The 23,906-nt window shown below is 42.1% G+C and overlaps 1 protein-coding gene across 3 annotated transcripts in view; it reads left to right on the top strand.

The window, feature by feature from the left end:
• The first annotated feature begins 6,527 nt into the window (after positions 1 to 6,527).
• The window catches only part of tcf7 (transcription factor 7), an 85,185-nt gene continuing 67,806 nt past the window's right edge, over positions 6,528 to 23,906 (top strand). For 2 of the 3 annotated variants that reach the window (XM_088320627.1, XM_088320628.1), the window contains exons 1-3: positions 6,528 to 6,970; positions 7,122 to 7,194; positions 16,633 to 16,739. In XM_088320627.1, the coding sequence (XP_088176753.1) occupies positions 6,776 to 6,970; positions 7,122 to 7,194; positions 16,633 to 16,739 (375 nt within the window). In that variant the 5' untranslated portion in view covers positions 6,528 to 6,775. The remainder of the gene's footprint in view (positions 6,971 to 7,121; positions 7,195 to 16,632; positions 16,740 to 23,906) is intronic. The other variant, XM_088320629.1, reaches the window with a different exon arrangement.

The following is a 23,906-nucleotide window of genomic DNA, read 5'->3' as shown; positions in this document are numbered from 1 at the left end:
CTAGATGTTGCCACGCTAAAGGGAATGTCAACAAAACATTCAAAAAGGTCAAACTTTATTGTTAACAAACGAAGTCAGCTGGCAGTTGCTGTGAAACAGTAGTTCGAGTATGGATGGATAAATTGCATCTTTTCATAAAACGAAAGCACCAAGTAGGACCACCCCTGAATTCTTTAATATTGAGTTCCTGTGCCAGCGCTGTTGCCTTCATACGTATAGTTATCGTACTGACACTTCTGCTTGCCGCTCTTTGTTGAACAACCCACTGTTCAAGTGTCTCCTCTAACTCTGGCCATCTTGCTTTATTGCCACGGAAACTTTGTTGAGTTTTCCTTACTTGGCGGAGCTTATCTTCATCCTTTCTCCACTTCCGTACCATCGATTAATTTATGTTTAACTCTCTCGCTGCCGCTCTATTGCCGTGTTGTGCTGCGTGACTGATCGCCTTGAGTTTAAACTCGGCGTTGTACGCGTGTCTCTTAACAGGAGCCATTTTTTTTATACAAATGCACGTATGAAAGAGAATCGTTGTTTAATATTTCCCAGTATGCACAGCGCGAAAAATGGAGTCGGCGGCTGTTTCTCGTAGTTGCGAGACCTTGCGAATTTAATATTGAGCCATATATAAGGCGCACTGTGTTATAAGGCGCATGGTCAGCTTTTGAAAAAAATTAAGACTTTAAGGTGCGCCTTATAGTGCGGAAAATACGGTATTTTCTATGTTGAAGTTGTTTTTGGATGTGTCCCCATGAACATGCATGATTCAGGGTTACCTTATTTTCCAGACTAAAATGCGCACCCATAAACCTCAAACTTGGCAAAAATTTGGAAGTGCGCTTTAGAATCCAATGTGCCTTATAGACCGTAAATATGGTAACCACAACCAAATTCTTCGTATCAATTTATAGAAGCATCTTTTCATTTTATTTTTTACAAAGATTTCCCAATATTTATGTTCTATGAAATACGATTTTTGTTCAATGATATGTTCTTTTAAAGCAAACCTCATGCTTACTTCAGTTCGGATTTAATGCGCCTCATTGCCGGTGTGAATTATAATCAGGTGCGCCTTATAGCCCGGAAATTACGATAACTCTGCAAGAAAATGTTTGCCTCTCTTTACGGCAACATCCGTCTATATTTAATCAAGGCACATAAACACGGAGTTTAAACAAGTCATTCCTAATTTTTTTTTGCATACATTGCAAGAGCGCCTTTTAATCTTTGTATTAATATGCACACACAATATTGTATAAATATGCAGCTTTATGCAAATGGACGCTTGGTGGTCTTTCTGTTTGTATTTGATTTTGCTTTTCAGCTCAAGATCTTCACTCGGTCTGTGATTTGTGTTAAGTGTCATCTATGAATATTTCTCAACTAACTAGCATATTAAAAATGCATTGGCACAGAGAGCAACAAATAGAGGAAGGAACAACATTGCAACTTTTCACTGTCGGGTGTGTTTGTCTGAATTTTTTCCCTCCTCGACATCAGTGTAGTTGGCATATAAAATTGAGGTTAGAGTTATGCTGGATTGGCCACGCCCCCTTGTTTAATACAGACTGTCTCGCATGACATCCCCCTGCCCAGTGCTGCAGATAAATAGTTTTTGAACCAAAAAAGTAACACTGGCAACACAATTTTGGTACAAGCAGCAGCTCTTTTAATTTTTAATCCAGGATGACTATAAATATTTCAAAAACTATCATTTTGTGAAAGCATTACAGGGACCCTTCGCTACTTTGCGCTTCAGTTATTGCTGATTCACTCTTTCGCGGATTTGTAAATGAATTATTTTTGTCTTTGTTCTCCTTAATGTTGTATAGTGCATTGTGTTCAATGGCGCTCTGTTGGGTGGTTGGAACTGTCTGTATGCGCAGCCGTGATAGGCTAATGTGACCGTCTGTGTGCACGTCTCTAAAAGGCTGGCGTAAGCTGTCAAACAACGGGCAGGCGCCGCCTCCATTAACAATATAGGAAACACCGCGACTGCTTTTAGCGGATCGTTACGTTAAAAATAAATTTATCAATTAAATCTGCAAAGTCAGAAGAGCGCAACGAAATTGTGATCAATGGCAGGTGCTTTGAGGGATTATCAGGTTCTAGAAGCAACTGGGTCAGCGTCTGGGAGGAGGCAATGTGCTGCTGGTCCGGCCTACTTCTAACGGCTTGGGTTACAACTCTTCGAAGCCACTGCAGCGGACCTTGTATCTTGCCAATGCCAGGGCCGTTAGCCATGAAATGGATGACTTGAAGCTACAACTACTTTCTGGATGGTTTATCATTGGCCTGTCAATCATTGCAAGGATCTGTCTCCACTTGAGGACACCCGATGCTATCTTGCAGCTCGCTGGCTGCTCTTAAAATTGCTTTCTTACACAGAGAGGAGAAGCCCTCTAATTTCCTTTTTTTGTATAATGACAATAAAACCATTCATTCAACTCCTATTGTGTTCTGTATCTTATTATTCTTGTTACAATCATTGTGAGGTCCAAATTATGGGCAAACCCCGTGTGGCCGTTCATCAGATCTAAAAAGGAATTCAGGTAACGACAATATACATTTTCGTTCCGCTGCAGCGGGGGAGAAACGGGGAGGAACACACAGGATGTGTTCTCGGCTCCACAATCGTCCTGGTTCTTCCCCTCCGCAGCTGGCTTTATTTAGTACAAATAAGGTGGACTTTAGACTGACTCATTGGGTGGACATTAGACTGACACATCATTGAGTGGACATTAGACTGACACATCATTGGGTGGACATGAGACTAAAACAGCAAAAGATATATAGACAGTGAATATTAGGGGAATGTTCAGAGAAATACACAAAATATATATATAGAACATTCTTAAGCAACTTCACAATCATATACTCTCAGCTGGTAATAACGTCCTCATGAGGTGGGTTTAACCCTTTGCGAGTTTTTATTAAGGTGCGACGCTACCTCCCAGATTTTTACTTTTCGCGCGTGGTCCCTGTCAACCGTGAAAACCTAGGGATCTCTTTATAAGGGCAGTCATGTGTAACTTCCTTGTTCCCTTGTTCAGGTTCAGGGATCCATTAACTGCCTGGGTCGTCGGGGCACCACTTCCTGTGGTGTGTCTTGGGAAAGTACAACCTCCAGGCTGTTTTTTGGGTAAGGGCTTAGTCCCCCACAAAAGGTTTGCTCACCTCCATTATTCGGTCGCCATTGTTGTTCGTGTAAAGCGTTTTCTTTCTCTTCAAAATAAGCTGAACCTTTCAGCACACTTCGTCCCAATTTCCTTCTTGCACTTGTATGATGGTACTGATAGAAGATCCTAAATCACACTGGCAAAACTGAATCAGTAGGATTTTTTGGCACAAACGCGTTCCGTATTAGATCTGTTAAAGTCTGTCTTAATGGCACATGTGTGATTTTTTTCACACCAGAGCCAGGCCACTTTCAAATGTGTTCCTTAACCCGATATATATATACTGGTATATAATCTTTTGGAATGTGACTGCTGTGTGAATGGTCGAGACGCACTCATGCGACCTGCGCCTCATCAATAGCCGGCAGACGTCATTACTCTGCTTTCAACAAGGCATAAGGAAGCGGAGAAATCAACAATCGAGGTGGAGGAAAACAGGCTAGAGTCAAAATCTTGGCTCTCTTTCGTCTTAATCTTCTTTCTAAATTGATAAAGTTCTACATATGCTGCCATGAGTACTTCCGCAAACACTGACCGCATTGCATATGACATCATGTGTCCTCTTCTGCCCATGCAGGACACTTAGGGCGTTTATACAGGAGATCACATTTAAGTTGCATTTAGTTGGAAATGTGAACAATCAAACAAAAACATCGGATTTTACCCAAAAATCATAATTGAGCAGTTGGTGACCATGACTTAAAAATATTTTACTTGCCAACGCCATCTTCTGGCTTTAATCATCTTTGCAGTTTCTGTCAAGCCGCTTGTTTTGAGCGTGCATGTATGTTATTCTCTTACATATTCTCGAATAAACTCTTGTTTTTTTTATCCTTTTTTTAAGGTTTGGCTTGGCATTTGGACTGCATTTGAAACAGTACTTTTGTTACTTTCACTATTTTCATCCTGGACACTGTTAACATATACTTTGAGAAAATATTACTTAATATTATTAATATTAACTTTTATTGCCCCCCAACTTTTTTTTGCACAGCACTGTCTTGAGTTTTGAAGGGTTTTACAATTAGTACTTTTTAAAATGTACAGTTTGTTGTTGTATTTTGTAGTGACTTTATTGTTGCACTGAAAGTTCAATATGTTTAATAGACAATTTGTTGAGTCATGCAGGGATTCCAGTTTAAAGGTGCTAGGTATAATAGTGTTTAAATAAGTTAAAAGATCAAGGCAGTGTGATAACATAAATGTTATTATTTAGTAGAATAATAGATTTTTCAAAAACACATTAATTTATTTGGTGCAGAAAATTACATTATTATTAGTAATACACCGAACCAGATGTTAGGGCGCCCGCTCTGAGACTGGGAGGTCGCTGGTTCAAGCCTCGGTCGAGTCATACCTAAGACTTACAACATTGGTACTCATTGCCTCCATGCTTGGCGCTCGGCATTAAGGGTTGGAATTGGGGGGTTTGGTCACCTAATGACTAACCAAAACACAGCAGTCGGGTCTAAAATGGCGGCGCCCTGTTTGGCTGCGGCTGCATCGGCTCGCTACAGTTTAACTGTACGGGTCAGGTGTATCGACATTTCGTTCTGTGTGCATGGTTACAAAGAATGACAATAAAAGTAAATTCTATTCTTCTTCTTCTTCAAAGGAAACCCCGGAAACTTTTTTCCTACTTTAGTTATTCTTTCTCATTCCTTTTTTCATTTTTCCTTTTGTTTTTCTGCCTTTTAATTATTTCTTCTTGCTTGACTTGAAAAGTGCTATATAAATTAAGACCCTTCACTTCCCTTTAATATTTTCCTGCTTGCTTTGTTCTATTGTCTCTCCTTTTCCTTTTATTCTTTTGATTTCTTTTCTCCTAGATTTTATTTTTTCTTGCTTTATCATTTTTTCTGCTTTTTTCTCTCATTTTTTCCTTCTTTGTTTTCTTTTTTCCTCTTTTGTTTCTTTATTCCTAGTTTTCACTTTTTTCAGGCTTTTTCCCCTTTTTTATCTGTTTCTGCTTTTTTCTTCTTTTTCTCTTATTCCTTTTTTTCTCTTATTCTTTTGTTTCTTTTTTCTATTTTTTCCTGTTTTATTATTATTATTTCACCTTTTTCTCTCTTTTTTCTTTTTTTCTTCTTCTGTTCGTCTTTTTTATTATTTTCAGACTGCTCTTTCCACTACATCTAATTTTCTTTGGGTTTTGTTTTCCCTTACTTTTTTTTAATCTGTCGTTTTTCATCATTTTCAAGCCTATCCTATCCTGAGAGTTTGTTATAATTTTTTTGGGTTGGTTACGCCCATGATGCGTAACCAGCTACGCCCACTGTAATTACAGTATCTATGTATCGCACGCAGAGAAACTAAGGCTGCTGAAACTGCGAGCGACTCTTTTGTCACTATTCCTGATAGCATAGCCAATTCATATCTTCTTTAATATGCAAACTCATCTCATAAGACGGTAGAAAAGGGTCTCAATTATTATATACAGATGTATATTCATGGTATCAAGGTGTCCAAAGTTGCTAAAACCTTGTAATGTTGCCCATCACTAAGGAAGTCGTCAGCCCCGAACCTATTTCACATAGAAATTGATTCAGATTTGTCTGCTCTGATGGACTCTTAATGCAAATGTAAATCAGGATATTAACACTTGATTGTTATCCCTTCTAATAGACCTTAATGAGATTTGGATATGTCACCTCACTCTTATTTCTTGGCGCATCAAATGCGATAGAAGTTTTCTTTATGCTGTCTTTGTAACTTCATAACAACTTTATAGGTTCATAACATGTGATAGAACAAACCTAAAGTGGATTTTTTAAAGGCGTGCCGAGGTTTCTATTTCATCGTAATATACCAAATTAACGTGGCAGGCAGGAGCTACACCTCATGCTGTAAGGTTGATGGGGTGCTGTGTTATGACCGACCCAACAGCAGCATAAACTTAATTTTAATGAAAAGTTAAACACACGCTTTAGAACAAGTAACTTTGTTCTAGTTCGCATCGATCATCTTCACGTTGAGCATGCCTTATCCACTTCAAACTCTTCACGACACCCCTACAAATTGTTCCAGATACCTCTGATTGACATTACAAGTGTCTCAAAGACATCTTTGAAACATTTTTTATTCACATGATTTCAGGTTACAAAGCTACTCCCAAAACTAAATTTATTTGTAAATAGAGTTACCACTGTACAAGCGTGATGATCCTATCATGTGATCAAAAAAAATGGACGACCTAAATCGACAGCCACCGGCTGACGTCACACTAACGTCCTGATTGGCGCTGTCGAATTAATCTATCTATTAATCGGAGAACGAATAGGTGATGATGTCTCTTTAAGAAGTTCTTGAGAAGTCATCGGACCTGTCAATCACCCGAGCGGAACCCTTTGATGTCGGGGGCGTGGGGAGGAGGTGAGGGGAACCCGTCTTGCCCTGCTCACTCACCCAAGAGAACATCACTCCTGCCTGAGCAGCCGTGGGACGCCGAAGAAAAACTTTCTGCTCTTTTTACGGACTTCTAAAGAGGACAAACTCATATTTCGACGTCTTTTCATCCTAATTTTTCTCTGTTTTCTTTTCTTGGACACGTTTAAACTCTGGTGGGAGTAGGGAGGGTCCCCGAAATTCCGGACATCGACATGCCTCAGCATGGTGGGGATGACCTGGGCGCCACCGACGAGATGATAGCCTTCAAGGACGAAGGTGAACAGGAGGAGAAGGTCCACCAGGAGTGTGCATTTACCGAGCAGGACCTGGCAGACCTTAAGTCCTCGTTGGTCAATGAGTCCGAGATCCATCAACACAGTCCTGGCGGCGGCAGTGGCGCCTCCTCGGTGGGTGCTCTCTCTTGTTTTTGTCAGTTAATTCATTTTCAAGTAGTTCCCACTCATGTTATCAGAACTGCAATCCCCCTGCTTTGTTTCTACGGACTTTAAGAAACTTTTAAGCACGTTTCAGTCCATTTGACACCATTTCCCCGTCCAGGCGGTGAGACGGGGGCAGCCAACCGAGCAACAGAGGGGCTACCCGGGCAAGCACAGGGAGCAGCTTGACGCCGGTAAGGACGAAAGACACGTCCAATTTTTAATTGTATTATTTAGTTGGTTGAGAGTGTTTTAGTATTCGTCAGAACAATTCGAACTACCTTTTTCATTGATTGCGTCAAAGTATTTGTGCAATGTGGGCACGTGATGGTCGGCGGCTGCTTCTAAGTGTTTACTTCCAGGTGGTCAATGTAAAGCAAAAAGTAAAACCTATCTGCCTGCCAACTACCACTTTAGGCCCTAAACTATCAGTTTATTGCTCTTTGAAAATCTTAAAGCTTTTTAAAAATAAATATCTACCGCTTTTTTAAATGTGTTTGTCGCTTTTTATTTAGGTACAGCCCAAAAAACATAAACATTAATTAACAAAAGGAAACCATAAACCATTTGAACAAGAAACAACTGTACAATACATTTATACAACACACAAACATGTGCTCAAAAAGAGTACCTATTCCATTTTTACATTACAGGGAAGACATTAAAACCAAAACAAGAAAATAGTACCATAACCCAAAAAGGACATTTTGAAAACCAAGAAATTGCATTTCAAATGTATTATCACTAGTAATTCATACTACATATAATAATAAAAGTTACTTAATATATTAATCTTCTTTAGTATCTATCTAAATTATGTGTACTGTATGATTTTTTTTTTTCTGAGTGAATATGAAATCCGGGACATTTTTAAAGTTATCATCTAAATCGTTCCATAAATGAATGCCTTTTTCAGGTGGCACAATGTTTTTTTTCCCATGTTGTGTGAGAATATTAGACCTTGAAGTTACGGATGTCCCTGAGATGATGAGTCTTTGCCTTGTAGATAAACAACTGCTGAATATATGTATTTTTATACATATATATATATATATATATATATATATATATATATAATATACCGGTATGTATAGTACAATCTTATATTTATTCCCCCAAACAGTAACTTAAATAAGAAAAAATGAATGAACTGTACATTTTATGAAGGATTTTTTGGTCAAATATGTCTGCATCTACTCATAACTATAATGTTCTTTGCTAATTTTGAGTGTATGCTATTTATATGGGCTTCCATCTCCTATTATGGTTAATAATTACTGAGAGAAACTTAAACCCCTTAACTTAAATTTAAACAATAACAAAAAATCTTGACTTGACTAGCATTTTAGTCTCTGACTGCTTTATCTGAAACCAGACTAAGTCTTTGTGCGTACATAAACCGCTTCATCTATCGCATTAGATTTCCGTTCCAGTAAAAGTTTTCCACATCCACTTCTAAACAAGCACATGTTTTTTTTTAAACAATCTGGAGACCGATTGTGTTCTTTGCTTAAAATACATAGTGCAATAAAATCTACCGCTCTTTAATGTTAAAAGGTTGGCTTGTATGAGATCGTCTGCTACATTTTTTTCTAACCACTGATTGTGTTATAAATGTATGCAATTTTCTACAGTTTTCAGTCTAATGTCCACACCTTTTAACACAGAGGGCTACATATCCAGTTAAGATTTGACACATTTTCGTTGAGTACTGTAATCACATTCCGTGTTTCTTCGAAGTAAATATCTCAAAATTTGAGAAGAAAAACCCGTAATGATCCCTTTTTCGGAATTTTATCCTGGTATTTTTTAAGGCTTGTATAATGACCTCTCTGCATACCTAGATTACATTTCTTTAAAAAGTAGTTTCATTTCGAAGGAGTGTAGAAACTGTTTATTCCTGCTATTACTGTGCATCGCATGAATGAATGGATTACAATTATATTTTCATGGATATATATAAGTCTTAAAAAATAACAGAAACCAAAGATTAATGATAAAAACAAAATACAGATCAAAAAGTTACATGCTCAAGATTCTGCTTTTTTGAGCCTAGCCTATTGACAAGATCTAAAGAAAAAAAAAGAATAATTAAAAGTCACTAGAGTAAACATGGGGCAGCACGGCAGCGCAGTGGTTAGCGTGTGTGCGGCACAGTTCTGAGGTCATGAGATCGAACCCCCTGTGTGGAGTTTGCATGTTCTCCCCATGCTCCGGTTTCCTCCCCTCATTCCAAAAACATGCTTCTCAGGTTAATTGGACGGTCCAAATCGTCCCTAGGCATGAAATGAGCAAGTGAGTTGTCTGTCCCTGTGTGCCCTGCGACTGGCTGGCAACCAGTTCAGGGTGTCTCCTGCCCCCTGCCCGAAGATAGCTGGGATGAGCTCCAGCACCCCCGTGACCCTACTGAGGATAAGCGGTGCAGATAATGGATGGATGGATAGAGTAAACATTTCAAGATAGCGACAGATCTAGTCTTGGTTTTACCTAAATTTGAATTGTTTTGTTTGCACATTAATCATTTTATAGAAATATAAATTGAGAGTTTTCTAGCCCTTCTCGGAAGAACATATACAGAGGGATCTTTATTATTTGTTTATTTGGCTGCTGTTAGCTTAAATGAATGAACGAATGAAAACTTTATTTCGAACATTAAAATAAAAACAGAAAAAAAACAATAACTCAACAACAAAACAATGTTACATAACATGTTCGAAAAGGGGTAGTAAGAAGCTGATGCTTATTTTCCCTACACCTTCATCTTCCCTGTTAAATACACAAATGATAATAACAACAATAGTAATAATATGAATAATAACAGTTATGATATAACAATAGCAACAATGACAACAAATTTAACCATAGTTGTAGACGCACTATTCCCAATGTCTCGTATTACTCATACCCCAGTTTCTTCATCTCTGTATTCTGCTAGTAATGTTTTTATGTATTTAAATTTGAACAAGTGAACAGTTGGACATTGTTTGATCTTGTCTTGTAAATTGTTCCAAAGTTTGACTCCTCACACAGACATACACATACTTTTCCTGGTTGTTCTCACCTTTGGGATTATGAATTTACTACAGCCCCTCAAGTTATAATTTCCCTCTTTCCGAATGAATAATTTATGGATGTTTTCTGGCACTATGTTTCTGTTGACCTTAAATAGCAGTTGTGCAGTGAAAAATTTTACTAAATCATCCAATTTTCATAATTTGGACTGCAGGAATAAAATATTAGTATGATCCCGATATACTACCCTGTGTATGGTTCTAATTGCACGTTTTTGGAGGTTAAAAAGGGGCTGTAGTGAACTTTTGTAATTATTTCCCCAGACTTCTGCACAGTGTGTTAAGTATGGCAGAACTAGAGAACAATATAATAAATACAATGCATTGTAGTCTAAAATTAATTTGGCTTTATTAATTATTGAAATGCTTTTAGATACGTTAGTTTGTATGTGTCTGATGTGTGTTTTGAAATGAAATGAAATGATCTGCATTTATATGGCGCTTTTCAAGTCAAGACTTCCCAAAGCCCTTTACAGTGTGCTTCACATTTCCCAATAGCGGCCGTGCAGCCGTATAAGGCGCTAACCTGCTTATTGGGGGTATTAGGGGTTCAGTGTCTTACCCAAGGACACTTCGACATGTAACACGGAGGACCCGGGATTGAACTGCGATCTCTATATCCCAAGACGAGCGCTCTACCTCCTGAGCCACTGCCGCCCCTATTGTCTATTATGACCCCTTGCATTTTGTTTCATGCTTTTGTTTTAATTAATCAATCCCTGCAAAATGTGCCTATGTTTTTTCCATTTCATTTAAATATGTTACTTGTATAATGACAGAATTCATGTTCATAACTGCTTCATTTTTTCAAAATACAACTTAAGTCTATTAGTAATATATTTTAAGATGGCAAATGTTGACTTAGACATTTACAAAAAATCTGGAATAGTTTTATTGGTTACATGATGAACAAATCTAAACAATTTGTGAGTTAGCACATGAGTGTTAAGAGTTTTGTTTTAATTGACCTACGACGTGCACATCTAGTCTCAATTTTAGATGTTTTAAATTTGTTGTTGTAACATTTTTAAACTAGTCTGCCTTTTTGACTTTTAAAACAATATATCTTATATTTACAATACACACAAGGCTGGTATAATTGTCAAAATGTGTCAAATAACATGGGAAACCAAACTACACCACTACGATGCTGAATTACATGTAGGTTGAGTTCTGTAATGTCACTGCAACTTTGTTGCTTTTTATGTTTTACATTGTTTTAGCCTTAATGTGGTTGACATGGAACAGTAATAATACGAATCCAGCAGGGGTTGTTACTTTTTTTCTGATGTGACATCATAGTATTTATCTGGAAAACATTTAATATTTTTTCAGTGTCGGGTTATTGTATTGAGTGTGGTCTCCTTAAAGTGTCTTTTCGTTGCCCTTGTTATTTTTGTTGTTGTTTGGTGTTTGTTTTTCAACTATGTATATTAGAAACACTGTTATAACAAATTTAGGTGTCATTTTCCCTATGGCAGGGTCTCAAACACACAGGCTGGGCGCCTAACCGCAGCTCACGGGATGATAGTTTGAGGCCCGCGCCTTAATACAAACTTTTAAAGGGACATTTTGTTTGATTTTTTTCTTTTGTTCCTTTTTCTTGACTTTTTTGTTCATTTCACTTTGTGTTTTGTTTTTTTTTCTTCCTTTTTTTCTTCCTGTTCCTCCCCTTTTCTCTTCACAAAAGGTCGACCAAAGCAATGAAAGTGAACTTGTGAGTTTTGATCCCTTTTAGTGTCCAATGTTTGTATTCTTCCTTTTGCTTTGCAGCACTCGTTTTCAGTTGCACTTCACAACACATCAACATCTAGTGGTAAAAAAACACACTGTCCCTTTCATGTAATTTAATTACCATGCAAAATAAGGATTACATTATTAGCAATTTGTTTGATTTTCACATTCATTTTGTATTGTTATCTATAGATCCTGATATGAGTAGCAAACTTTAAAAAAAAAAGGTTGTGAACAATGGAATGTTTTTACCAGAAGATCTTTTTTCTCTGTGGAAAACCCAATTTGGTGCAACCTTAACCAGACCCTAAGTCCGGCGCCCCACAAGCACCATAAAATTCGAACTATAAGGCGCACCTTATTATAAGCCGCACCCAGTGCATTTCTAAAGGAAAAAACATTTTTGCCAGACCTGACTATAGGCCTCACGTGCCCGCATTGAAATTTACAAAGAAAAGTGGTACACAAGAAAAGTTTTAATAATATACGGGCCACCGGAAATTGCTAAACAATTACGTGTCCGTACGATGTCATCGGTCACTGAAATACATCATGGCACTTTGGAATGCTCAAACTCTTGGGATTCAAGACATGATGACTATTTCAAAATATCCTCATTAGAGAAACAACATTATCACTCAGAAATAAGATACCTGAAAACTATAAAGCCGACGTAACTCACCTGTACGTCCCATGGCTGTCCTCAACTTCTTTGAACGTTCGCAAAAATGGCTTTGATACATCAAGGACAATCCATAGAGTCTAACCGTGTAAAATATTTTCTCAAAAAAAACAAACAATAATGCCGACAGATAAATAAGAATCCGCCTTAACATTTCTGCTTTGTTGGACGTTGCTTCTCGTAATCCGCATGTTTGGCCACATTATTTCCGTTCACAAATAAACATTATTCCCAATATGGTAGATAGATAGATAGATATATACTTTATTCATCCCTGTTGGGAAATTGACATTTCCAGCAGTATATAGACTAAAAAAATACCCAATATAATATGTAGAATAAAAAGCATTTAAATAATGTTCCAAAAAATAAACACTGTAATAGAAAAAGGCAAAATATGTGAATGTGAGTTTGGAGTTTAATGTGGGCTTTTACTCCCTCGGGTGGAGTTAAAGGGCCTCATGGTATGAGGGAGAAATGATCTCTTAAGTCTGTCCGTGGAACAACACAGCGACATCTGCAGGAGCTTTTTGCAGATTTTGAAGGACACCAGCCTTCTGAGGAAGTACAGTCGCCTCTGTCCTTTCCTACACAGAGCTTCTGTGTTGGCAGTCCAGTCCAGTTTATTGTCCAGCTGCACACCCAGGTATTTGTAGGTCTGGACAAACTCTACACATTCTCCTTTGATTGTTGCAGCTTCCGGGTGAGGTCCAGGCCTCCTGAAGTCCACCACCATCTCCCTGGTCTTGGTGGTGTTCAGGTGCAGGTGGTTAGTGTCGCTCCATGAGACAAAGTCCTTAATCAATTTCCTGTACTCCTCCTGCCCACTCCTTATACATCTCACGATAGCAGTGTCGTCAGCAAACTTCTGCACATGGCAGGACTCAGAGTTGTACTGAAAGTCCGACGTATACAGGGTGAACAGGACCGGAGAGAGCACGTTCCCCAGCAGCGCTCCCGTGTTGCTGACCACAGTATCAGATGTACAACCCCCCTGTCTCACATCCTTGGGTCTGCTTGTCATGTAGTCCGTAATCCATCCCACACGGTGTGAGCTGCAGTACTCCAGTTTGAGAATGTTTGGGGGTGTTCAAATATGTTAAAAACATTGTTCAGCTGGTTAACTCTCGCTACATGTCCCCAATGGCCACACCCTGCTTAGTGCTGCAGCTGGTGACTGTATTCATGCCTTCCTACACCTCCTTTATGCTGTTGTTCTGCAGCTTCTTCTCCAACTTCCTCCTTTACTGCTCTTTGCCCTCCGGAGCTTGATTCTGAGCTGCCTCTGCACTCGCTTTAGGTCCTACTGATCGCCATCTTAAAGGCCCTTTTCTTCCTGTTCAGAAGGCTCTTGATGTTGCTCATGATCCAGGGCTTGTTGGCATAGCAACGTACAGTTCTTACAGGAACAACAGTGTACATACAGAAAATGATGTAGTCAGGGTTGGGTAAAGTTACTTTTAACTGGATTACTTTCAATTACTTTTGGATTACTCCAATACCAAATATGTTAGTTTTGCCGGAGATCAAAGCCAGGAGAGAAAGCTTACCACGTGTTGTGAGTCATAATTTTATTCATATTTACTTTCTTTTGTCTTTTATTAGCATATTTGGTATTGGAGTAATCCAAAAGTAATTGAAAGTAATCCAGTTAAAGTAACCCTACCCAACCCTGGTCAGTAGTGCAGTTTACCTCCTCCTCAATGTCCCCACTGTTGAACCCCTGCATTACATCCCAGTCCGTAGATCCGAAGCAGTCTCTCAGAGTGGTTAGCACTACCCTTTCGATTGACACCTTTTCCATGATGAGGGGCTCTTCATACCAGTTTTATTCATGCACAAAGCGCAAAGTTACATTAAACTTGTGTCTTCCTCGGCACGTATATTGCACGTATCTCACTCTTACCTTTAATGCTGGCGGCCGTCAGAAAAGATGCATAAATTAGCCGCATTATTTAATATGTCGCGGAGTTGAATGCTTAGGAAAAACGTGGCATTTTATAGTCTGAATTTAACCGTATATTGAGTTTGAGACCCCTGCTCTATGGTCTATCAATATACGCCTGCAGTTGTTGCCATTTTGCTCAAGTCCTATGAGTGTCAGTAATAAGCCCTAAACGTCACTGACTCTCAAGACAAACCAGAAAGCCATTTAAAGGATTGCTGACTTGGAATACTGAACATAATGCACGCAACACACATCTCTGTTTACTATAAGTTTAATTACCGGTCTGAGACCAAACTCCGGTCTACACTTGACTCCAGTGTTATTGTTAGCATCTGCGCACTCATATTGCACCAAGGTGTTTGGACATAAAAAAGCGGAAGTGTTTTTTGTTTTGTTTGATGTTTTTCAACATGTGTTTTTCTCATCCATATAAACATTGTTTAGTCCAGATTTTCAAAAGAGACAGCATAGATTAATTGCAAAAAAAAATCATTTGAAATTTGTAGTGTATAAATAATTTCAGCTTGGGGTCACATGAAAGAAAAAAATATTCTCACGGCGGCGTTCGAGCGAACAAGCGACTGAAGCAGAGCTGGAGGACTCTGAGTTGGGCTCTCGCATCTCTGGGGTTGAAGTCACCGAGGTGGTCAAAAAGCTCTTCGGTGGCAGGGCCCCGGGGGTCGATGAGATCCGCCCCGAGTTCATTAAGGCTCTGAATGTTGTGGGCGTGTCATGGTTGACACGCCTCTGCAACATCGCGTGGACATCGGGTAGAGTGCCTCTGGACTGGCAGACTGGGGTGGTGGTTCCCCCTCTTTAAGAAGGGGGACCGGAGAGTGTGTTCCGACTACAGGGGAATCACACTTCTCAGCCTCCCTGGTAAGGTCTATTCAGGGGTACTGGAGGGTCCGCCAGGAGGTCGAATCTCGGATTCAGGAGGAGCAGTGTGGTTTTTGTCCTGGCCGTGGAACACTGGACCAGCTCCCCACACTCTGCATGGTCTTTGAGGGTGCATGGGAGTTTGCCTACATGTTTTTTGTGGACTTGGAGAAGGCATTCGACCGTGTTCCTCGGGAGGCCCTGTGGGGGATGCTTCGGGAGTATGGGGTACCGCACAGTCTTATCCGGGCTGTGCGGTCCCTGTATGCCAGAGTCTGGTCCGCATTGCCGGCAGTAAGTCTGATTCGTTCCCGGTGAGGGTTGGACTCCGCCAGGGCTGCCCTTTGTCACCAATTCTGTTCATAACTTTTATGGACATAATTTCTAGGCGCAGCCTTGGTGGGGATGGAGTCCGATTTGGGGGCCTCAGCATTGCATCACTGCTTTTTGCAGATGACATGGTGCTGATTCGCAGCCGAGTGTGAAGCGGCCGGGATAAGGATCAGCACCTCCAAGTCCGAGACCATGGTACTCAGTCGGAAAAGATTGGCATACTCCCTCTGGGTTGGGGAAGAGATCTTGCCCCAAGTGGAGGAGTTCAATTATCTTTGGGTCTTGTTCACTAGTGAGGGTAGGATGGAACGGGAGATCGACAGACGGGTCAGTGCAGCGTCTGCCGTCATTCGAACCCTGTACCGTCCGTCGTAGTGAATAGGGAGTTGAGCCGAAAGGCAAAGCTCTCGATCTACCGGTCGATCTACGTTCCTATCCTCACCTATGGTTATGAACTTTGGGTCATGACCGAAAGAACACGATCCCGGATACAAGTGGCCGAAATGAGTTTCCTCCGCAGAGTGTCTGGGTTCTCCCTTAGAGATAAGGTGAGAAGCTCAGTCATACGGGAGGGACTCTGTGTAGAGCCACTGCTCCTCCGCATTGAGAAGAGCCAGTTGAGGTGGCTCGGGCATCTTATAAGGATGCCTCCTGGACGCCTCCCTCGGGAGGTGTTCTGGGCGTGTCCCACCGGCAGGAGACCCCGGGGGCGACCCAGGACGCGCTGGAGAGACTATGTCTCTCGGCTGGCTTGGGAACGCCTCGGGATCCAGTCGGATGTGCTGGAGGAGGTGGCTGGGAATAGGGCTGTCTGGGCTTCCCTTTTAAGGCTGCTGCCCCCGCGACCCGACCTCGGATAAGCGGAAGATAATGGATGGATGGATTCATATATTTTTCAATGCTTGGGTTATTACTTGAAAAAAAAGTTGGAATTGGGTCATGATCGGACTAGAATTTATTTTAACTCATTTGAGTTGTTTTCCAGCATTAAAGCAGCAAGATGGGGGCGTGTACAAAGCACCTGGGTACCCTGGCTACCCTTTCCTCATGTTGCCTGACCACTACCACCCCAACGACTCTGTGTGTCCAACAGTAAGTCAGCAACTAAAATTAAAGTTTGAAAGTCTCAATGTTTTTGTTGTTTCTTTGTTTTTTTAAATACGCAAATGATTCTCACGTTGTACACATTTCTCGGGGGAAAAACTCTTTGATCCATGATGCATTTATTTTTCCAAAAAGCGCTACAAAAAATGCAGTTCATTTCATTTCATTCCAATCTCTTTGTTACATTTCATTTAATTTTATCAATAAAAAATTGCATTATTTACAAGGTTTGTATGGGTGCTAGAAATACTTGAAAATGCTTGAATTCAATTATTGTTTTCAAGGCTTGAAAATTGCTTTAATTTTAGATGAAGTGCTTTTAAATGCTTGAAAGTGTTGCTGTGTTATTCAATAAATCTGCTTAAAAATGACGCAGACACTGCTCTCTGGTGGCTTCGCTTTGCCATTGCAGTTCTTCTTCCCTTGTGATTATCGGAGTTTGGCATTAGTTTGTATAGTATTGTCCAATGAACCTGACCAGGGCACCATGAACTGTTTATCAATGCAAGGATTATATATCAATTATGGACACTAATTGTCGGCCGTGCAAAAAATTAAGGGAGCGTTTCCCATCAGTACATTGTAATGCAAAGAACTGAAAATGTAAGCTACATATTACTGTTCTTTTTACATTGTCATACATCTATCTAGGGAGAGGTTTTCTATAAAATATTTACGCATGTATTGTTCAGGGGCATAAATGTATTCGCTATTTACTCAAGCTCTAAAGATAATGTGTCTTGATAAATGCACCTGCCTGTACGTTGGGGTTCACCACAGTAGACAAGAGGGTAGCCTCCCTCCGCTTCCAGGTGAAGGGGTGAGTCCTGACTGTTGTTTGCGCTTATGCACCAAATAGCAGTTCAGAGTACCCACCCTTCTTGGAGTCCTTGGAGGGTGTGCTTGAGAAGGCGCCCCCTGGGGAATCGTACTCGTACTGCTGGGAGACTCCAACGCTCACGTGGGCAACGAGAGTGAGACCTGGAGGGGCGTGATTGGGAAGAACGGACCCCCTGACCTAAACCCAAGTGTTGTATTGTTATGGAACTTCTGTGCCCGTTATGGTTTGTCCATAACGAACACAATTTTCAGACATAAGGGTGTCCATATGTGCACTTGGCACCAGGACACCATAGGCCATAGTTTGATGATCGACTTTGTCGTCGTTTCATCGGACTTGCAGCCATATGTTCTGGAAACTCAGGTGAAGAAGAGCTGTCAACTGATCACCACCTTGTGGTGAGTTGGCTCCGATGGTGTGGGAAGTTGCCTGTCTGGCGCGGCAGACCCAAGCGTGTTGTGAGGGTCTGTTGGGAACGGCTAGCCAAATCTCCTGTCAAAAGGTGCTTCAATTCACACATTGTGGCAGAACTTTGCCCATGTCCCGAGGGAGGTGGTGGACTTTGAGTCCAATTGGAACATGTTCCTTGCCTCCATTGTTGAGGCGAAGCTGTGGCCGTAAGGTAGTCGTGCCTGCCGCGGCGGCAACCCTCAGACCCGTTGGTGGTCACCGGCGTTGAGGAATGCCGTCAAGCTGAAGGAGTCTTATCGGGCCATTCTGGCCTGTGTGACTTGGAAGCAGCTGGCAAGTATCGGCTGGCCTAGCGGAATGTGGTTTCGGCGGTTGCCGAGGCAAAAACTCCGGCAAGGGAGGAGTTTGGCGAGGCCATGGAAGGCGACTTCCGAAAGGCTTCGAGAAAATACTGGTCCACCATTCGGCGTCATAGGGAGGGGAAGCATTGTGCCATCAAAACTGTGTACAGTGGCGATAGGGCTCTGCTAACCTCGACCCCGAGGGCAATCGGTGGGCAGAGTACTTCGAAGACGTCTTCAATCCGACCGAAACGTCTTCCTCTCAGGAGGCAGAGCCAGGGGACTCTGAGGTGAGCTCTAATATCTCTGGGGTTGAAGTCACTGAGGTGGTCAAAAAGCTCCTTGGTGGCAAGGCCCCAGGGGTTGATGAGATCCTCCCGGAGTTCATTAAGGCTCTGGATGTTGTCGGCGTGTCATGGTTGACAGACACGCCTCTGCAACATCGCATGGACATTGGGGACAGTGCCTCTGGACTGGCAGACTGGGAAGGTTGGTTCCGCTTTTCAAGAAGGGGGACCGGAGTGTGTGTTCCAACTACAGGGGAATCACACTTCTCCCTGGTAAGGTCTATTCAGGGGTACTGGAGAGGATGAGCAGTGTGATTTTCGTCCCGACCGTGGAACACTGGACCAGCTCTACACCCTCTGCAGGGTCCTTGAGGGTGCATGGGAGTTTGCCTATCCGATCTACCTGTGTTTTGTGGACTTGGAGAGGGAGTGGACCGTATTCCTTGGGAGGCCCTGTGGGGGGTGCTTCGGGAGTATGGGGTAGCGCACAGTCCCTGTGCGTTCCCTGTATGCCCAGAGCAAGAGTTTGGTCCGCATTGCCGGCAGTAAGTCGGATTTGTTTCCGGTGGGAGTTGGACTCCGCCAGGGCTGCTCTTTGTCACCGATTCTGTTCATAACTTTTATGCACAGAAATTCTCGGCGCAGCCGTGGTGAGGAAGGATTCAGGTTTGGGGGCCTCAGCATTGCATCAATGCTTTTTGCAGATGATATGGTGCTGTTGGCTTCCTCAGGCCGTAATCTTCAGCTCTCACTGGAGCGATCCGCAGCCGATTGTAAAGCGGCCGGGTTAAGGATCATCAATTCATAAGTTCGAGACCATGGTACTCAACCGGAAAAGGCACTCAGTCGGAAAAGATTAGCATGCTCCCTCCTGGTTGGGGATGAGATCTTGCCCCAAGTGGAAGAGTTCAAGTATCTTGGGGTCTTGTTTACAAGTGAGGGTAGGATGGAATGTGAGATCAAGAGATGGGTCGGTACAGCGTCTGACGTCATGCGGACCCTGTACTGGTCCGTCGTGGTGAAGAGGGTGCTGAGAAGAAAGGCAAAGCTCTCGATCTATCGGTCGATCTACGTTCCTACCCTCACCTATGGTCATGAACCGTGGGTTATGACCGAAAGAACACGATCCTGGATACAAGTGGCTGAAATGAGTTTCCACCGCAGGGTGGCTGGGCTCTCCCTTAGAGATAAGGTGAGAAGCTCAGTCATCCGGGAGGGACTCTATGTAGAGCCCCTGCGCCTCCGCATTGAGGAGAGCCAGTTGAGGTGGCTCGGGCCTCTGATAAGGATGCATCCCGGACGCCTCCCTCGGGAGGTGTTCGAGGCAGGTACCACCGGCAGGAAGCGACCCAGGACACGCTGGAGAGACTATGTCTCTCGGCTGGCCTGGGCACGCCTCGGGATCCTGGAGGAAGTGGCTTGAGATAGGGATGTCTGGGCTTCCCTCTTAAGGCTCCTCCCTCCGTGACCAGACCCTGGATAAGCTGAAGATAATGGATTGATGGATGGATGGATGGTATAAAAAAAATTACAAAATTGGCTTTGAAAGCAGTCACGGCTTGAATTTGACAGGCATGGCGGGCAAACAGATGGGCATAACAGGCAGGCGGACGGACGAGTTAGGCAGGCAAATCAGGCAAGCAGACAGGCGAATCAGGCAAGCAGATGGGTATGGCAGGCGGATGGACGAGTCAGGCAGGCGGACGAGTCAGGCAGGCAGACAGGCGAATCTGGCAAGCAGATGGGCGCGGCAGAGAGGCTGACGTGTGCGGCAGAAAGGCCGAAGCGGACCCCGGACAAATCGGCGCCAAATTTTCCCGGCAAACCCATTCGAGGCACAGCAATTCCCATGGCTGGTAAGTCCGTGGGACGAATGGGCAGGAAATGTGAAGGCACAGCAGGAGGAGAGCCCCCGGGAGGCGGGGCCGTTGCCGACAGCCAACGCGACAGGAGTTCAGTCAGCTGAGCTAATTGCTCCTGCTGACGCCGCATGTTCTGATGATTTTCCTGGAACAGCAGTTGAAGGGCGGTGACGTCACTTGACAGTCGCCAGACCTCGCCCTCTGTCCGTTGCAACTGCTGCAGTGCGGAGGGAGTTTCCAGCGCTCCCCAATCTGCGCTTGAGTGAGCGTTCGCTGGGTCTATTTTGTGGTCAGTCTATACTGTCAGGACCAGAAGGGAAACAGGACCCACTCCTGTAACGTTTACCACAAGATTAAATGAAGGAATGAAGAATGAGTGCGCCCACGATCCGGTGTTCGCTCTCGTACTCGGCTTGTGATCGAACACGGAACTGGATCTTCCGTTGCGAGCGATGGCGGTGTCAGGGGCGGAAAACTGGTCAGTAGCCGGGAGAGCAAGTCGTGGTCGGAGTCGGAAACGAGCCGTAAGCCGGGACTGGGGATCAGACGTGGTCGGGATCGAAAACGGATCGTAATTCGGGACGGGAGAGTAGACGTGGTCAAGATCAAAACAGGTTGTAGCGGGAGACAAACAGGAGCAAAAAACGGGACAGGCGTGAGTCAATGTCCAAAAAGGGCTTGCCGGGTAAAAACAGATTCGCAGACGTACTTATAAAAGGGGACTGACAGGACAGAGTTTAAATACTGACAGGGAGCCAATCAGAACCCACAGCAGTTTGCGCCAAATGAGCGGGCACAGCTGAGTCACATCAGTAATCATGACAAAAAGAGTAAAGTGCCATTTAACAGTCAGATAGAAAGCAAAAAAACGAAGCTACCTAGGCAGGTAGAAATGAGGCCAAAATTTTGCTAGATAGCTTGAAAATAAGTGTAAAAAAAATAGTTAGATAGCTTGCTAGATAGTTAAAGGGGTAGGAAAATAACTAGTTACAAAGCTAAATAGGTAATTTTTTACATTTATTGAATACACAAAAAAATTCTCATTGTAATCTTAATCTTGTCAACCAATAAAATGAATCATTTTACCAGAAATTTAAAATTACCCCGCAGTGATGACCTATTTTTAGAACTGTTCCTTGAGCACCGCAACTGTTTGTGAGAGAGCACACTGGTGCCCGCGGGCACCAAGTTGGAGACCCTGCTGTAGATTATCCTATGAGTGCATACATTTCTCACAACCCTCTAGTTGAGGTTTGTGTGAGTCATGGACAGTCATTATGTCACTTTTTATGATCAAGATGAGCAAACTTTCTTGTTTTAATTTTGACAAGATTATGTGATTTGTTTTCTATGACAAGGAAGTCTGCCGCCAGCTAAAAACTATGCTCTTTGGTTTTGTTTCTTTGCAAGTCAAATCAAGTCACATTTATTTATATAGCCCTTAATCACAAAAATCTCAAAGGACTGCACAATTACAATTACACCATTACCTGATCTTCAACCAGTATCGGTAAAGATCATGCAATGTTTTGAGCCAATATAGTTGCTTACAAAGTCTACAAAGATGCATATACACAGGGTTGGGTAGGGTTACTTTAACTTGATTACTTTCAATTACTTTTGGATTACTCCAATACCAACTATGCTAATAAAAGACAAAATAAACTAAATATGAATAAAATTACTACATTTTGTGCAGGCTTGGGGAGTAACGGAATACATGGAACGGCAAAAATGATGTTGGCAAGCTGTTTAGATTTATTTTCATTTTGTTTCTGTCGCATTTTATGTTAGTTTTGCCGTAGATCAAAGAGATCAAAGCCAGGAGAGAAAGCTTACCACGTGTTGTGAGTCATTATTTTATTCATATTTAGTTTCTTTTGTCTTTTATTAGCATATTTCGTATTGGAGTAATCCAAAAGTAATTGAAAGTAATCAAGTTAAAGTAACCCTACCCAACCCTGCATATACACTATTGATTTTTTCACTGATTTGTAATCCTTAAGTAACAGTGATACTTGAAAAGGAGAGGTATTTGAACTTAATGGTAGGGAGAAGGGATTTGTTGCGAATTTACTTTTGAAATTGAACTGATTTTTTTCTGATTGGTTTATTTTTCCTTATCGCCAACCAGGCCTGGGTGATATGACAAAAAATCTCATCAGTTGATATCGATAATTCTCACAATAATGATCACATATTTTTTTCATTCATATTTATAGTCTAATCTTTGCCCATGAGTGAAAGATGACAAAACAAGATGCTGGTTTAACCAATCTTTAATGTCCGAACAAAGGTGCACCACATCACAAATATAAGGATCATTAAACAATATTAAGAATTAACAATCAATTTGAGCTAATCAAAACACAGAACACTGCACATAACCTTGGATAGATGTGTAATCCCCCCAAATTGAATAACTATAAATACACACAATCTAATTTACACTCAGCAATGAACATGTTAAAGCTTTTATTTGCAATACGTCTTAAAGTGTCTCATCATGTTAGCAAAATAAATAGATAAAAGAAGATGGCACGCAGCTGGAAATCGCTGGAATGAGTGTTTTTCGCTGTTTGGGCTCAACACTCAATGGCCTGGTTCTTGGCCTGGTGCTTGGCCCGGTGCTTGGCCCGGTGCTTGGCCCGGTGCTTGGCCCGGTGCTTGGCCCGATGCTTGGCCCGGTGCTTGGCCCGATGCTTGGCCTGATACTTTGTCCGATGCTTTGGGATTTTTTTAAATTTTGTATATTCTGGAATAAATTTGTTGTATCACCTTGGTGGCCAAAGTCGACAAAGTTTACCAGACTTTTAAAATAACTCCAAACAACTGAAAAAGGGCCTCTCCTCTCTTCGACTCTTTCAGTGAGTATGTCAGGGTTATCGTTTGTGTCTTTTTTCCTCAATTTGACCATGTTGATGTTATTTCCCTTACTCTGTGTGAGGCTTGGTCACCGTTTCCTGCAGAATTATTTGTTATTATTTGTTTTCTCTATTTTCCTCCCCTTAATGTAAATAGGATTAGGGCAATGATGTCCCTTTTGGATCATCCTACTTTGTTTCGCTTTTGTGACACAGCTTTAGGGAGGTTGTTGTGACTTTGTCTTTAACCAATATCAACAATACTATTGTCTGAGGCTTCTGCCATCCCCGCCTCCTCTCTTTTCCTTTCATAAGGGGCCGGTCACACAGACATTTGCGGCTGAATCACGGCCAGAAATTTCTGCCTTTGAGGCGGACGCTATTGGACGCATTGAGTTCGCCATTCAGACGAGATACAGCGGTGCTTGACACGAGTTCGGAAATTCGCGCGCGGGTGGCAGCGCAAAAAAATTTTGCCCTGCTCAATTCTTCAGAGCGCGGGTACGCAGCCTTTCACGAGCGTATTGAGACTGATCCACGGCCAGAAGT

Source organism: Urocampus carinirostris, chromosome 17, assembly GCF_059441175.1.
Source record: "Urocampus carinirostris isolate Australia breed hairy pipefish chromosome 17, RoL_Ucar_1.0, whole genome shotgun sequence".
NCBI classification, from domain to species: domain Eukaryota; kingdom Metazoa; phylum Chordata; class Actinopteri; order Syngnathiformes; family Syngnathidae; genus Urocampus; species Urocampus carinirostris.
The sequence above is the reverse complement of the archived record's forward strand: the minus strand, read 5'-3'. Positions and strand labels throughout refer to the sequence as shown.